Raw genomic sequence first — 15,679 nt, forward strand, 5'->3', positions numbered from 1 at the left:
ATGGTGAAATCTGGAATAACTTTAACATGTGCAAACAAGTGAACAAGGTCATGTTCTCCTTGTTATGAATTATGATCTATTTGGTTTGTCTTTGCATGTAGCGCATTTGGGATGGTCTCTACACAAAGGCTGTGTAAGTATAAAGTTTAATTTAGCTTCTCCAGACTGCAGGGCAGTGGTGGAGAAGAAAATTATCCACTCCGAAATTTGATAATATCAATGGGAAATACTTTTTGTCAAGGACTCAAATCTTGAAAACCCACATCTTTAATGTTTATGTATGTATTGGTGTCTGTGGTGTGATTTAAAAATGTTACCCTTCATGACAAACTAGCACCAAAGATCTGCAACAACTACACGCGAGCCAAGATAACTTTAGAGCACAAGGTTTAATGTAGCATTCTTTTAAATTAATTTGTAATTACAACAAACAAAAACAGTGTTGTAAGATTGTAGATTTTACAACATTCACTGCATTTGTATGACTCGTGTTTATTAGCAGATACATGTGGGCTGAAAAATGGAGAGGTCATGCAGAGTCTCTAATCACTATCAGCTCATACTGCATTGGTCCCAAGCTGACAATGGCATTGGGGGGGACACTATGTTATTATTATGAGTGAGATGAGCAGTTCAAGTTTAAATTACACAGGAGCTTTAGTAAAGAACACAGATCAGGGGGGTATTCCGAGTATGTGGTTTAATGACAAACCTGGGTAAGTGGTAAACCTCCTACAACAAGAGCCCTATGGCATTGTTTTGTTAGGAGAATGAAGCCATACAGCTGTTCTATTTAGGAGGTTTACCACTTACTCTCAGTTAACTCACCCAGATTGTCATTAAGCCACATACTTGGAATACCCACCTACAGTAGGAGTCAGTGGGAAAAGGCAAAGGGTGACAACAAACTCACTAGTGTCAGGATGTGTTTACCGTGTGAGTACACACACATACACACAATCCGGAAGAAGAGTGTTTTTAACAGTGCAAAATATATCGATTAGCCGTGTGCAAACCCACCAAACAAACAACAAATATGCTTTAGCATTTCCAGTCACATGTGTGGGGCACTTCAGTTGATCCTGTTAAAGCTAGCAGAGCTTCAGTTGACGGCTATCTTGGCGCGGATCCTGTTGATCTTGATGGGCAGCAGGCTGACCATCTCCTCGCTGAGCTCCAGCTCCGTCTCCACGGCGGGCCGAGCCTCGGGGTTCTCCTCGCAGTACTGGACCACGAAGCGGTAAGCCTCCAGCGAGCGGCTCAGATTCTCTATCTGGACAGTGGGACTGGCCGAGATGAGCTTGGACTGGAGCCGCGCCACGCGGAACTTGGCCACCAGCGCCGGACGCAGCACCTCATCCTCCAGCTTGTCGGGGAACTTGCCGTCGGGCGAGCGCGCCGTGTCCAGGAACTTCTCGTAGTACTTCATCGACGCGGAGCACAGCGTGTTGAACTTCTTGACCGTGTGTGCGTCCAGATCATCCTGGCGGTCGGCCACGGCCAGCTTCAGGTCCATCATCTCGTAGTAGGTCTCGGCCAGCTCGAACTGCAGCTGACGGCACACCAGCAGGTAGTACTGGGCGTTCAGGTCCTTGCAGATGGGCTCCAGCATGTCCACTCGCCGCTTGTGCATCTTACACCGTCGCTCCAGGTCCTCCTCGAAGAAGGCCAGCACCTTGAAGAGAGCGCTGTGGTCCTGCAGGATCTCAATGTGGTCCGTCACGTGACCGTCCATCTCGAAGTACTCCTTGGCCTGGCCCACGTAGTTCTGGCCCACCAGGAAGACGGCGCGTGCCTCCTCGAAGTCCAGCGGGAAGATGCAGCTCACCTTGTCCTCCAGCGCGCAGATGGAGTCGAAGGTGTCGCTGGAGCTGAACAGCACCGTGCTCTTCCTCTCACGCTCTCGCTCCTCTTCCTCGTTGCGCCGCACGCGGCTCAGCTCCGCCTGGCGGTCCACGTCCAGCTCGCCGATGTTGTCCTGCAAGCACAAGGGACGAATCGCAAGCTTTTCAAAGATATGCTATATGCCGTTATTTTAGATTAAAACTTTCAAAAATGACCTCAAAATTGCAACAATGTGTGAGAAAACAACTGTTTTAGCATAACATCAAAAGCGCCTAGGCTCTTTGTTGCACAGATAACCACTAAAGTTGGCATGCAAAACCGGCATGCTGGGCCGTCTGTTAATACTGTGTCGTGTGTCAATGTAAAAAAGTGCTGTTAGGAACGTAATGGAGTGTAGGCTTGCACTGGGCGAAACATTTGGCCTTGTAGACACCAGATGTGGTAGTACTGTATGTGCACAACAGCAGCACAACGTCTTCATTTTCATTTGGGCACCCACATTAACAGGTTAAAGCATTCATTCTGCCTGCTAGAAAGCCGCTTCTCAGAAAGGGCTCCAACTGTTCATAAAAATCAAGATGTTACGCAGCCGCCATGCATATGCAACACATCTGGTGTGCACAAGGGCTTTAGATACTTAGTAGGAGCTGTCCACCCAGTGTAAACCCAGCTGAACAATGTTGTCCTGCAAGCAAAGAAATATCTGGGGTCTTTTCCAGAGTGCTGGTATGTTCTGAGCTCAGTCTTAGTACTTTAGATCTCTTGATATAAGTATATCAGCATTTAAGACTGTATCAGCATTTCAAGACTGTATATCCACTCTCAGTTCATCTCCTGTCTTGGTACACCTCAGTTAAAGACAATTCTAAAAGAAATACTGACTGCATAGGTCACATTATGTAAATGATGAATGCCCTGAAATTGCTTTACTCAGCAGCTACAAAGCAAGGCTCCTGGCTACATCCCATCATAGATTGCTGGTTTCAGTTGTGGCAGGTTTATGATACTGGCTGAGAACTTACCAGAAAAAAATATGTGCCTCCGGCTGTAGAGTATGCTTTAAACAGTTATGATCAGCATTAAAAGAAAACTGACCATTTGAGTTTTTAAATCCAGATGGAACAAAACATAGACAAACCCATCTCCATTGCAGTTAACATAATACACTAATCACAAAAAGTCAGGGATATTCAGCTTTCGGGGGAAATTTCAGGATGAACCTAAAATCCACTATAAACTGTACAGGTTAACTTAATGTGACCTCCTCTAAACTTTTGAATGTGCATGTCCAACAGTTCAATGTTTCAGCACTTTCTGTACTGAAACATTACATTTCACCCAAAAGCCAGATATCCTTAACTTTTGAGTAGTGTATAGTACAGGTGGGTCTCAAAATTAGAATATCTTGGAAAAGTTCATTGCCCTGCCCAGACAAAGAGATTAAAGGCTTGCCGGTGTTTTGACTTAATTAGCTGATTAGAGCTAATAGATTTTGTATTCTAACATTTTGAGATTCTAGATTTTTGATTTCCATTAGCTGTATACCGTAATCATCAAGTTTAGAATGCTTGCACTATTTCACTTTATGTGTATTGAATCTAAATTATAGGAAAGTTTCAGTTTTTGAAATAAATTAGGGGGGGAAATGTACTTTTTCCTGATATTCTAATTTTCTGAGACCCACCTGTATAATATATACTGAAAGGCTGATGGTTAACTGAGATTGTATACATCACTGTATGGCTTTACCTCCAAGAGTTTCTTAGCATCCTGCATGAGGTTGAGGCAGTATTTAATCCAACAGCGGGCAATCTCTGCCCTCTTCTGGCGAAGCTGCTCACGTTTCTCATACTCAATCTCACCTGAAAAGGGATCACACAAACCGCTATATATTTTCCACGTACAAAACATTTCTGTCTCGTGTAATATACACAAACACATGCACACACAATTGAAGAAGCACTGTGAATATATAGACAGATAGACAGATACAGATACAGATAAAGATACACATTAAGTAAGTCAATGTATTCCGATTTCAATACTGAAATATATACAAATGCAGCTTTTCACTGGCAGCCCAAAAGGCTTTTAGCAGTAGCAGCAAGTACTGTCATTACAAAAAAAAAAAAAAATCGGTGCTACCTAGCTCGTTTTTTGTACCGACAGTACTTGCTTGGTGACCTCAAGAAACAGAGATCTATGTGAAAATGGAGTTATCCTTTTAATATTACAGCCTCCCATCTGTGTACCCCCCACAATAATGTGTTCAATACTTCCCCTTCCAAGGACCCTCAGCAGAAGTAATAACTGACTTAGGGGTGACTACAGTGTGCCTCATTCAATATGTTCCCGTGTTGGTGTGTGGGAACTTACTCTCTTGGGCAGCAGCTTCAGAAGGAACCTCCCCAGCCAGTCCTGCTATAACGCTGGCCGCTGCCAGGCAGTGCCGTCCCTCCATGTACCGGGTCTGTGGGACAAGACATCAGCAACAAGGAAGATCAGCAGCAGCAATTAGCTACAGTGAGCAGCAGAAAGTCATTGACAAATCTAGGGGGGGAAAGTAAAAAAAAGAAAATGTAAAAAACAACGATTACAGAAAGAACACAGACTATGAATGTCCTGGTGCTTTTACAACCAACTATTAAGTGTTTCTCATAGAATCAATCATCTATGATATAATATGCCTTAGGGCTGGTCTCTTGTTGCAGTCATGGCGATCGTGATATCTGCCTGTGAGGTTATTTTACAATACTTGTAAGTAGCACCACACAAATAGCATGGTGTGCTGTTTTAGGTAAGACAAGACCCTTCTATTTCCTTCATGTGTAGCGTACAACCCTCCTTACATTATCATTGATACAGCCATTCCATCAGCTCATGAAATACAATAAATAAACTAGATGTACCGCATAGCGGTACAAAATATGACCGCCGCTCAGTCCTGTACATCCGTTCCGCGAAAATAAATCACACTTCAATTTGTCTCCATCTTTTACTCCATCCCCCACTCTTGAAACTTTTGTGTATGCTTGTTTGGCATGCCTGTGTGTGTGTGTGTGCGGCTGCACAGAAAGTAGCCTACTGGCACTGAAAAGGTGAATAGATTGTAGAATAGCCAAAGAAGTTGTAGCATTGTTATAAAACCTTTAAAATCTCTAAACAATCACAAGTAGGGCAGTTCATCACAATTCATCCATTGCAACTGGATTGATGAAAGGTCACTTACACCTGTAGGCTGTATTTGGGAAAAGTATCAGCATAATGTTATATTTTTATTTATTTATTTATTAATAAACAAAAACATCTCTGTCAGTTCCATGCCGTTTTCAACAGCTATCAAAAACAAAGGTCATTTTTGGATGGATGGATTTTTTGTGAATGTTTCTTCTTCTAAATAAGATTTTAGTCATCTTTAGTTCATGTGATACTTTATTGTCAATGCACAAATTAAGTAACAGTAGTCTGAAACGAAATGCTGTTTTACATCTAACCAGTGGTGCAAATAACTGACATGTCCAAATGGGCCTTGATGAAATGCGTCGCTAGACTGTTCATACACATTTGAACGGGCCAAAGTTGAAGAGCTGATGTCCGTTATTGTTCGTGCAAATATAGGCTGATTCATGTTCCCTTGCATTGTGTAACTGAGGTCCATGGCTAGTCTGGCTTCCACCAGACCAAGCTCAATCTTTTAAGAAATCAAAAAATAAATAGCGGGCAGATCAGGCTGGGTTCACCCAGCCTAGTTCATAGGCACCCGATATTGTTTAATTTTCCGATTGAGATATCCACGCTCTGGCTTTTCTAAATGCAAAAATGCACCAGGGAGTTATGACAAAACTGTAACTAACAAACTAGATCCTAATAGAAAGCTGTTAGCTTCCCTAAGCTACAGGTAGAGGTAGGCTTATAAGGTAGGCCTATTTACAACATAAATTGTCAATAGGCTTCGCTGGCGACACAAATAAAATCTCCTTTGGAAACCAATGGCTTACGCCTTACAGTATCAAGCGGACTTAATATCGTGGCGAAAAGTTGTAATAAAATTCACGCAGCTCCATGAGCCAAGGAAAGCGCGAATGAAGTAGCCACTTCTAAATGTCCAGAATGATTTTTGTAGCCGTGCAACAAATGACAGTCGAAAGATACAATTACAGTGCTGCTATCCATTTGCTTGGTATAACCACATTTATAGTTTTCTACAAATGCAATCAATCAAATTGGCCTCCATCACTCAACCAACGCTAACAGTAACATTATTGTACCTAGGTCCTTATTGATATTATAAGATTATTAAAACCAAGCATGTCCGATGAACATCCTCAGATTTATTTCGGCTTCAAGAAGAAATGGAAATTACATTTCATGTGAACACCGGATATCCTTATTAGACGTTCTCTGCGGTAAACTAGTCCTTGTAAGAAGCGTCCATTGTTTTTCCAGCCCACTTTTAACCACTGTCTATGCTTTTAACTTCCAACAAAATTACGTCTCACTGCAACGATGCGCCATCTAGTGGACAAACGACTACGTATCGTCAATACTGGAAATGCAGCCATGATGATGATGATGATGAATATTTGGCTTTCTTTTAATCCTACTGAATTTGTAATTATGTATCAGCCGTTCTAATACCAATAGTATGTGCGTGCCTGTGTGTGTGCATGTGTATATGTGTGCACCGCCATCTACAGGCCAATGAGTGTGCAGTCACTAAATGTACACATAACCTAATTTTTTTTAGACCCCCCCATGGATGAAATTCTACGAAACTTGGCATACCCCCAGAGAATTTGGTGCAGTTCTGAACATCTTAACTGAAGATAGGGGCGATTAAAGCAGAATGATATTGCATTTTCATTTTTTACTGGGGGAGGGGTGCAAATCACAAATGAGTGATTATGGGCCAGGTTGATGTGGGCCCTTGAGACCAACATACCATAAAAGATTCTTCATCCTCAGTGCCACGGTTCAGGTAGTTATTTAGGAAAAACAATTTTTTTCCGTAAAAGTCTAGTGGGGCTACATACCCACCAAATTTCATGTGCACCGGTGTTTCGGTGTCCCGGGTATCGTTGACCAAAAATTCAGGAAGTAGATGACGGGGGAAAAAAAAAAAAACTTTGACAATCATTATATGACCGCTTCGCTAGCGGCGGTCATAATAATAGGTGCTGCATCATCAAAAGTAGCATCTTCCATTCTCAAGTCTGTTACTGGCAGACTAACTCACAGAGATGCTACCTGGGAGTTTTTCTATCCCTGGGACACTGAGTAAAGTTTACATTAAAAACAACAACACTGGTATGAACTGCGCCGGGATTTGTGTGTGCTTCACCTCACTGTGTGTTCACTGTGGGCTGAGTGTGTTTCACTAATTCACGGATTGGGATAAATGCAGAGACCAAAATTCCCTCATGGGATCAAAAGAGTATATATACTTATACTTATACTATACATCACTTTGAAAGTCATACATTGTCAGAACTGTAAGCATCTCTCGTAGGGATCCGTGTCTCCGTACCTTAGTGATGTAATACTGGGACAGAGTAGCTGCATTGATGGCCCACTCCAGTGGAACAAACTGGTTGAGTTCCAGCTGCCTCTGTAGGGTGCTGTGGCAGTATTTCCCAGCCCGTTCAAACTGCTCCAGGTTTTTATACACCTGTGCCAGGTAGTACAATGTGTGGGTGTAAGCCAGCTCAAATCTGTGTGGAAGTATATTGCAAAATTACTATTATGCTTATTATATAGACTTTACAACTTTATTTGAAACTACTATTGTACTAATACTAATGTTAGTCATATACTGTAAGTGGCTTTGGACAAAAACGTCTCCCACATACCATAAACAAAGAGTCGCCTATGGTTTTCATATTTTCACTAAACTCTCTGACTGAAGTCATGACATGGCATATGGAAAGAAAATAATACAATAAATAGTTGTATGAGGTTGAAATCGAAGCAACTCAGACCCTTAACTGACAGGGATGCTTACATTGAGGTATATTATTTGTTTTGGGTTGAATGCATCACCTTTTTGTCCTCTCTTGTTGAGACAGTTGATCTTCCTCTCCAACAAAGAACTCTGTTAGGTCCATGGGCGGCTGGCCATCCTGTGGCAAATGACAATGAAGTCATTTTGATGTAAGACAAAAGTCAAACAAACTCCAATACAAAGAACAACTGCTTCATGCGATATTAGGCTATCCTGTGCTATAGCCTCTACACTCAGACAGACAATTCATAAAAGGCAAGATAAGGCCATATTTCAGGGAGGACTGACCTGAACCTTACAACAAAAAAGCATACCACAGTAGTCTCAGATTAATACGAGGCCAAGTCTCAGTTGACACACAAAGCAATGTCTTCATGAAACTGGCGGTTCTCTGAAAATACAGAAATGTATGTAGCAATGTCTATGGTAACCTACTCACCTCTTTCATGTAGCGTATGTATATCGATTCCGCTGTCTCTAGGAATCCTTGGGCTTTCTCGGTCTCATCCCTGCCCGCCCACAGAATTCCAAGCTGATTCTATCAAATCAAACAAACACTTAAAGCAATGCAGGCTTAATACACAATTAAATGTGAATACAAACACACCTTCGTCATACGAGCATTAGCAGTGGAACACACATAACCTACCCTGGCCTGGATACACAAAGACACGTTCTCCTGCGTAATCGTGCACCTATCCAGCAGTTTCATGCATTTCATCAAGTGTTCTTCGCCAGCCGATAATTCTTCAGTCTCCACATGGTTAACACCAAGGTAGTATTCGATCACCCCGAGTTTAGCAGCTCGTATTCCTGCATTTGAATCCCCGGGGCAGCGCCTTCCACACGCCTCCCCCTTTCCTCCGTCAACGGGTTCCTCTGTTTGACACTCAGCATCGTTATCATCGTCCTCGGTCTCCCCGGTATCAAAGCTCTTTAACACGGTGAGTATCTCCTTTAGCAGGTCCCTGGCTTTGTATTTAGAGCGAAATGGGTCGTTCTCTGGATCCTTTCTTGATTCTATATCTGAGAGAGTTTGAGCATTTCGAAATGTGTCGCACACAGATCTCCATTCTTGACTGTACGAGGAGGCCATGTTTGTTGTAAGGAGGAGTGCACGTTTTACAGTGTCACCACTAGAGGCCAGCAACACTTCAACTTTTTTACTCTATTACTCATATACAGTCTACTGCTGCAGGACTGGTAAGAGGATAGAGGTATGTTGTCAGGCCATGATCATCCTTTGTCATAGGACGATTATCATTATTATACTAAAAGAGAAGAGATAATGTCAACTCTAATCAGCAGATTGCGATATGCTAAGTTTGCAGTCAGCATTGAAGTTGTAAAAGACAATATTTTCTTCTAGGTTTACATGACGTTAGAAAAAACGAATTATTGTGTTTGTCCGATTAAAATTAGACTGTTATGTAAAAATGTTAGTCCACTTGAAATCGTAGCCTACAGAGATGTGAATAAACTGCTATGACAGGGTGCTCGGGCTTTGACCCGGAAATAATACAATAACCCCAAAGAAGACGAAGAAGCCGGTTACAACCTTTTACTGTCTATGGTTACAACCATACAACAACAACAACAAACATGGCGATTGATAAACCTCCACCTGTTCATTTTTGGAGTGATGCAGAGACAGAGTTCATGCTGTGTCAGCTGAAAGCGTTAAATATTTTGAAATACATGGATGGTAGGAAAACACGGAATGGCAACCTGTTTAGAAAAGTTGCGGAACACATGGAGGACGCTGGATTTCAAAGGACGTCCGAGCAAATCCGTGTTCGGTGGAAGAACGTGAAAAAAGCCTACTACAATACCAGGAAAAAGAACCAAACCAGTGGCAACAGTTCAGTTTCATGTCCATACTCCAACATATTGAAGGAGCTGCTTGGACGTCGACCGTTGTCCAAAACAGCAGAGAATGGCGTGGACATTGTGTCTAACGTTAGTCCTTCGTTCTCAGGTGAGTTAACGTTAATGCTAACTAAGTAACGTAGCTAACTTAGTATGCAACGTTATACGATGGCACATGAATGTGTACAAATCGACATTCAATTTACTGTATTCATCCACTATTTATTGGTTGGTGATTAATGTTAACATTACACAGAATACATTCTATTCGAATCGACGTGCAATAGCGCAACCCTCCTCTGTTGTAGACAGTTTAGTCTGTGCTTAACAGAGGGAAACCATTCCTTGCAGAAAGAACACAAAAACTTCTTCCCGGTGGATCAAACGTAACAACCGTGTACCCAGCACTCTGCACAACTAGTAAGTTTGTACAGAACCAAGCATTATCACCTGGTATGGAAATGGCACAGCTTGGGATTGCAGTGCTCTGCAGAGTGGTACATCCTGCTCAGTACCTACAGTAACCCTGCCCTGCTGGACATCTACACCAGAAGAGAGTGAAGTACCCAAAGCAATTTAAAAGGCAGTTCACTCCCTGGGAAATTACTGTTCAGACTGCTGAGGTCTGGTAGACATGTGCCACATGTCCAAAATCAGAAAGACTGAGGAGGAGCTTCTATCCTCAGCCCATCCGGAACCTAAACACACACAAAATATCTTATAATTAGGCCTACACTACATAGACTTAACATACTGCACTTACATACCCTTCTCTTCTGACACCGTTTGGGTTACACCACTTAGCTCCTAAACGTGCAGATTGGCCCCCTTTTTTATTTTACTGTGAAGTGTATAGTATAAGTATATATACTCTTCTGATCCCGTGAGGGAAATTTGGTCCCGATGCAGTGAGCTGCCTGCTACAGCGGTGCTCAGGGAGCAGTGAGTGGTTAGGTGCCTTGCTCAAGGGACCATCTCTGGCTTGAAATAATCCTGAGTTTTATGATCACACATTAAAAGGAAATGGTGATTTGTAGGCTATGGTATCTGAGTGCAACCTCAGGTAACAGCCAACTAATTAATGCATAAGTTGGAGCAATCCACTTGGGTGTGCTGATGTGCACTTTGGGGTGAATAATAATTTAAGAAGCATGAGCTTTTGGGCCTTTTCCCATGAGCTTGGGGTTCTGTTTCAGCTAGATCGAATCAAATTCACTATCAATATGGAGAACATTCTTTCATAGAACCATTAGGGATTGACTTGAGCTTTGTTGCTGATGTTGTCTGAAAGGGCCGGAAAAGTTGCCTGGCCCTGCCAGTATCTCCGTTCAGTTCAGTTGAAGTTCAGTTCAGTTCAGTTTCAGTCTCAAGATATTAGTCTGACATCTGACAATACACTAATCCCTCAGCCATTAGAGTGCTGGGCCAATCTGTGATGAGAGGGGTTGACCCTAGTTTCAAAGTAGAAAGTGGCTGTGGTAAATGGTAGTAGCAACGCCTGCATAAAACAATTGCAGTCGGAAGAATGTATAGCCTACAGTTATGTACAGCATAGGTAGGCACATTGTTTCCTGACTGCAGATATTATTGGTTTGTAAAGGTCAGGTGAGGTAGGACATAGCCTAACAAAGTTAATGCAAATTCTAGGCGTGTTATGATGCTAGAGTTGGACACTTTTCCCAATGGTGAGAGGCCATACGTCCCTTACAAAGTGAAGCGTAGTAGTGCATATGGAAACCAGGCTACCAGAGAAGAGTTGTGTTGAATGTTGTTTGCAAGAGATTTTGACTTCTAATGGTAGGCCTAGCTCAGATGAAACTTTAGTAGTTTCATACGGGCTGCTGGTTATCATGTTGCTGTAGGCCCAAATTTGTCATGTGTTATAGTAGTAAATTAGTAGGCTACAACTATTTAATTTGCTATTTTATATTGGTTGACATTGATGCACCTGAAAGTTGTAGCCTATTCTGAGGTTTCAATGGACTAGTCGTAGTGTAGTCATAAAATTTAGCCTAGTAGTTAAGCCCATTTCAGTCATGAATATACAAAGAGACTTCTATAAATAGGCTACTGTTCAGTATTTAAGTATTTATGGCCTCATGTGATGTTTCATATTTGATTGTAATTCTTTCAGTCATTTTGTGACAAGGAAAGGGATTATGTCAAATGGCACTTACAAAGGGCCAAGAACCATGAATCAGAAGAACCACATAAGTATAAGTATATATACTCTTTTGAGGGAAATTTGGTCTCTGCATTTATCCCAATCCGTGAATTAGTGAAACACACACAGAACACAGTGTACACACAGTGAGGTGAAGCACACACTAATCCCGGCGCAGTGAGCTGCCTGCATCAACAGCGGCGCTCGGGGAGCAGTGAGTGGTTAGGTGCCTTGCTCATGGGCACTTCAGCCGTGCCTACTGGTCGGGGTTCGAACCGGCAACCCTCTGGTTACAGGTCCGAAGTGCTAACCAGTAGGCCATGGCTGCCCGTAATATGTAACATCCATAGGTTTGATGAGATGTGCTAGCATTAAACCACCAAATCCATTTTATGTAAACTATACTATATAGCTCACACTGTTCAGAGGACCTCATGGTCCTGCTGCAATTTCGCAAGTGCTCGTTCACGTTCACTGATGCCGACCTCAGAGGTGACCAAGCAAGAACAGGCACTAACCAGGCAAACCAACTGTCTAACCATTCAGGAGAAGTGCAAGATCTGGTTCAAAATTGCCAAATAAGTTGGAATCTGGTGAACATACCAGTCAGCATACCAACTGCACACTCCCTCAAAACCTGTGATATCTGTGGCATTGTGTTGTGTGATAAAACTGTACTAGAGTGGGCTTTTATTGTGACCAGACCAAGGCACATTTGTGCAGTAATCATGCTTTTTAATCAACATCTTTTGAGATTAATATCTTGATGTTTTTACTTACTATTTGCTGTTGATCAACAAATATCAGAGAATGAGAACCATTATACACATTTCTGAAGTGTAAAGAAAGTAGCTTTATGCTGTAATGCCACTACATTTTTTTGTCATTCATTAAGATACCATGTCTTCTAGGCCTCATGTGGTGTTTTCCTTCCCATTTACCTGTGTGCAAGAAGAAGCAAAGTATCTCCATTGCTATGTTATGCACTTTCCTACTTTTGAACTTTAAAATGGAAACGTTTATTAATATCTATACTGTTTTCTGGCTTTTGTAGACCAAGAGGAAGAGCAGCAGTTTGCTGGTGATCAGGCCCCGCTGGAGCAGGACCCGCTCCCTCACGAGTCCTCTGATTCATATCTAACGTCCTCACCGACCTCAGAACCATCCAGTTCTACATCTCTGTTTCATCAGCAGTTCCAGATCGCTGTCAAAGCAGAAGCACCTGAAGGTGCTGTACGGGACAGTCCCATTAGTGGAACACCTAACGGTGAATTACCGAGACGACGCTCACGACTGAGCCTGCAGCCAGGGACACAGGTCTCGCCCTCCGCACGGAGGACGTTTAGCATCCCAACGCGGTTCACGTCCTTGAGCCCATTCGAGGAGCAGCTCCTAGCCGTCCATCGGGAGCAGGCTGCGGCTATCCGTGAGGGCTTTCGCTCGCTGGCACAACAGAACCGACTCCTCTACTTGGAGGTCTGCGAGACCAACCGCAGTGTAGCCCGGATTGCCTCGGCGGTGGCCGAGAAGGCCGCAAGCTCCTCTGGCATGGCTGAAGAACTGATCCGAGTGCAGCAGAGAATAAGTGAAAGCATCGACTCCACTAACAATCTCCACACGCGGGTGATTGACTTGCTGTTCTCACAGCAGGAGCAACCCATTATTGTCATGCCTAATGAGGATAAAGGCATGAATGTACGACCCAGTAGAGAATAGGCTTGTCATAATAAGTACATTATCGCCTTATCGCACAATTAATTAAACTATTGACAATAGCTTTTTCCAACCTCGATATTGTCCGAAAGTTACGTTTACATTCATGTCGTGTACTGTAGGTGGCACTCTTTCCTCTGGCCAAAAAATATCGATCCCAATGCTCCAGTGCAGTGACGGTCATTAAAGATCCCATGGCATTTATCGCATAGAGTAGGGGGTTCCCTGGTTTCCTGGCTAAATTCCCAACCTGGCTCATTCAATCTGGCCCCCTAATCATCCCCCCAATGTAATTGGCTCATTCACTCCTTCACCCTCCACCTTAAGCTGGCGTATAATGGCTGCCCTGTGTTGTTGTTGTTGTTGTGTCATTAGTTTTCAACATATTTGTTAGAGTTGTTTTAAAGTGATGTCCTAAAATATTGCAACAACTACACTGTATACGCAGTATTTTTTCTGGGACAATATATTGTGCAGCAAAAAGAGTTATCGTGACAGGCCCAGTGGAGAGGAACGTTGTACGTATCAGGCTCAATTCATGTTGTGGAGTTATTCTGTATTTTTGTGTGTCCTGATATTTTTCCATGAGTGATTTCATGACCAACAAGTCTACCTCTGCTTAGGCCCCTGTTTTCTGTGAAAGACACATAGCCCAAACTCTGCTGTGACAGTAGTTTCACGCATATGCTCCCATGCCTGTTCAAGGTTGCAGGCGCACCAACACTAGAATGCCCTCTAGGTTCTGCTGACACCTGGGACCCGTTGCACAAAAGCAGAATTAAGACATCCAGGATAAGTTACTGAGCTGCGCTCAATGAATCCAAAACAAGAGCGTACATGCTTAATTGGTTGCACAAAGACCAAGCCAGGATGAGCAGACACGGATTCATCAAGCCAGGTGAAACCTATCCTGGATAAGTGCGCGCTCATGGCTCCTTCAAACTGACCCCGCTATCACAGATTCACTGATTCACCATGGCAACTAGAGCAGCTTCATTGGTTCTTCTACGGTGTAAACTAGGTAGCGATAGCCTTTTCACAACAGCAACACCTCTGTTTAGGAGAATATTGCAACTAGTGTCGCTACCACCACGCGCAAAATGGTTACGGCACTCCCGTGACGTCACATTGTCGCATGACAGGTCGGGAATGGCGAGTATGTAAAAGTTAATTAATGATCACAAACGTTTAAATAATGACAGTGGGTCTAGTTATATGTGATAACAATGTGTATTGGGCAGTGGAATAACTATTGGTTTCTGTTTGTGGTGACTGCTGACTGAGCTGACTGAAAGCAGATGGAAAATAGCAGATGGAACTTAGCCTGGTCTGGAGCAGGCTAGCTCCACAGAATAAATCTTCATGGTGACTTATACCATAACATATCCTGCTGCCCCCTATCCCGCTTTTGTGCAACCGGATCACAGATAAATTGAGCCAGGATAACCAAGATATCCCGGCTTAATCCCTTATCCTAGTTTTGTGCAATGGGCCCCAGGCCTCTGTCCTCCCAAAAAGCACTACTTATGTATCTGTTTAGACCGTGTTTTGTTTTACTCCTTTCATGTTAATATGGTTTATTTCCCCCTTGTCTTTTTATGTCTTTTGGTGTATAATTGGGGTCTGCTTGCAGAGTTTCTCTTTCCTAAGTTATTGTCATCTTGGGAGACGGATACCATTTGAGACGCTCTGTTGCCCAGGGCCCTGATGAACTGTATTGAGCGTTACTTTTTCTAGTTCTTCTCACTATTGTGCCGCCGGTTCTTCTGATTTATTTCTGCAGTCTGTCAATTAATAAATAACATTGATTACTGATTCAACGTTTCCAAAAGTTCAGTGTTCTTTTCAAGAACCAGTCAAATTTATTTCCAGTTCAAAGTTAGTTCAGTTAAATGCACAACTCAAGGGAAAGACTTAACTTTAACCCAACAACATCTAACAATGTTGATTGTTAGATTCTGCAATATTGCAGATGCAGTTTCCCCATGATACAAATGACAGACAAATGAACAGTGGTTCATTTGTCTGGCGACCCCCCCCCCCCCCCTCCACAAAACATGGGCAGAGAAGTCTCGCGACAATGCCCA

General features: G+C 42.9%; 2 protein-coding genes across 3 annotated transcripts; one reads left to right on the forward strand and one right to left on the reverse strand.

Annotated features, from left to right (window-relative positions):
* Window positions 1-370: 370 nt before the first annotated feature.
* On the reverse strand, window positions 371-8,991 carry LOC125311713 (kinesin family binding protein). Its single transcript, XM_048270002.1, has 7 exons — window positions 8,496-8,991; window positions 8,286-8,384; window positions 7,885-7,964; window positions 7,373-7,556; window positions 4,222-4,315; window positions 3,595-3,707; window positions 371-1,978 (listed from the first exon to the last, which is right to left on the reverse strand). The coding sequence occupies exons 1-7, from the start codon at window positions 8,940-8,942 to the stop codon at window positions 1,103-1,105; spliced, it is 1,893 nt and encodes a 630-aa protein (XP_048125959.1). The 5' UTR covers window positions 8,943-8,991; the 3' UTR covers window positions 371-1,102.
* A 109-nt stretch (window positions 8,992-9,100) lies between these two features.
* On the forward strand, window positions 9,101-15,448 carry LOC125311714. Of its 2 annotated transcripts, XM_048270003.1 has the most exons (3): window positions 9,101-9,824; window positions 10,067-10,135; window positions 12,934-15,448. In XM_048270003.1, the coding sequence occupies exons 1-3, from the start codon at window positions 9,449-9,451 to the stop codon at window positions 13,593-13,595; spliced, it is 1,107 nt and encodes a 368-aa protein (XP_048125960.1). In that variant the 5' UTR covers window positions 9,101-9,448; the 3' UTR covers window positions 13,596-15,448. The 2 variants fall into 2 exon arrangements, with proteins under 2 accessions (XP_048125960.1, XP_048125961.1); XM_048270004.1 differs by lacking the exon at window positions 10,067-10,135 and having other exon boundaries at window positions 9,108-9,824; window positions 12,934-15,445.
* Window positions 15,449-15,679: the final 231 nt, after the last annotated feature.

This window comes from Alosa alosa, chromosome 18, assembly GCF_017589495.1.
Source record: "Alosa alosa isolate M-15738 ecotype Scorff River chromosome 18, AALO_Geno_1.1, whole genome shotgun sequence".
NCBI classification, from domain to species: Eukaryota; Metazoa; Chordata; class Actinopteri; order Clupeiformes; family Clupeidae; genus Alosa; species Alosa alosa.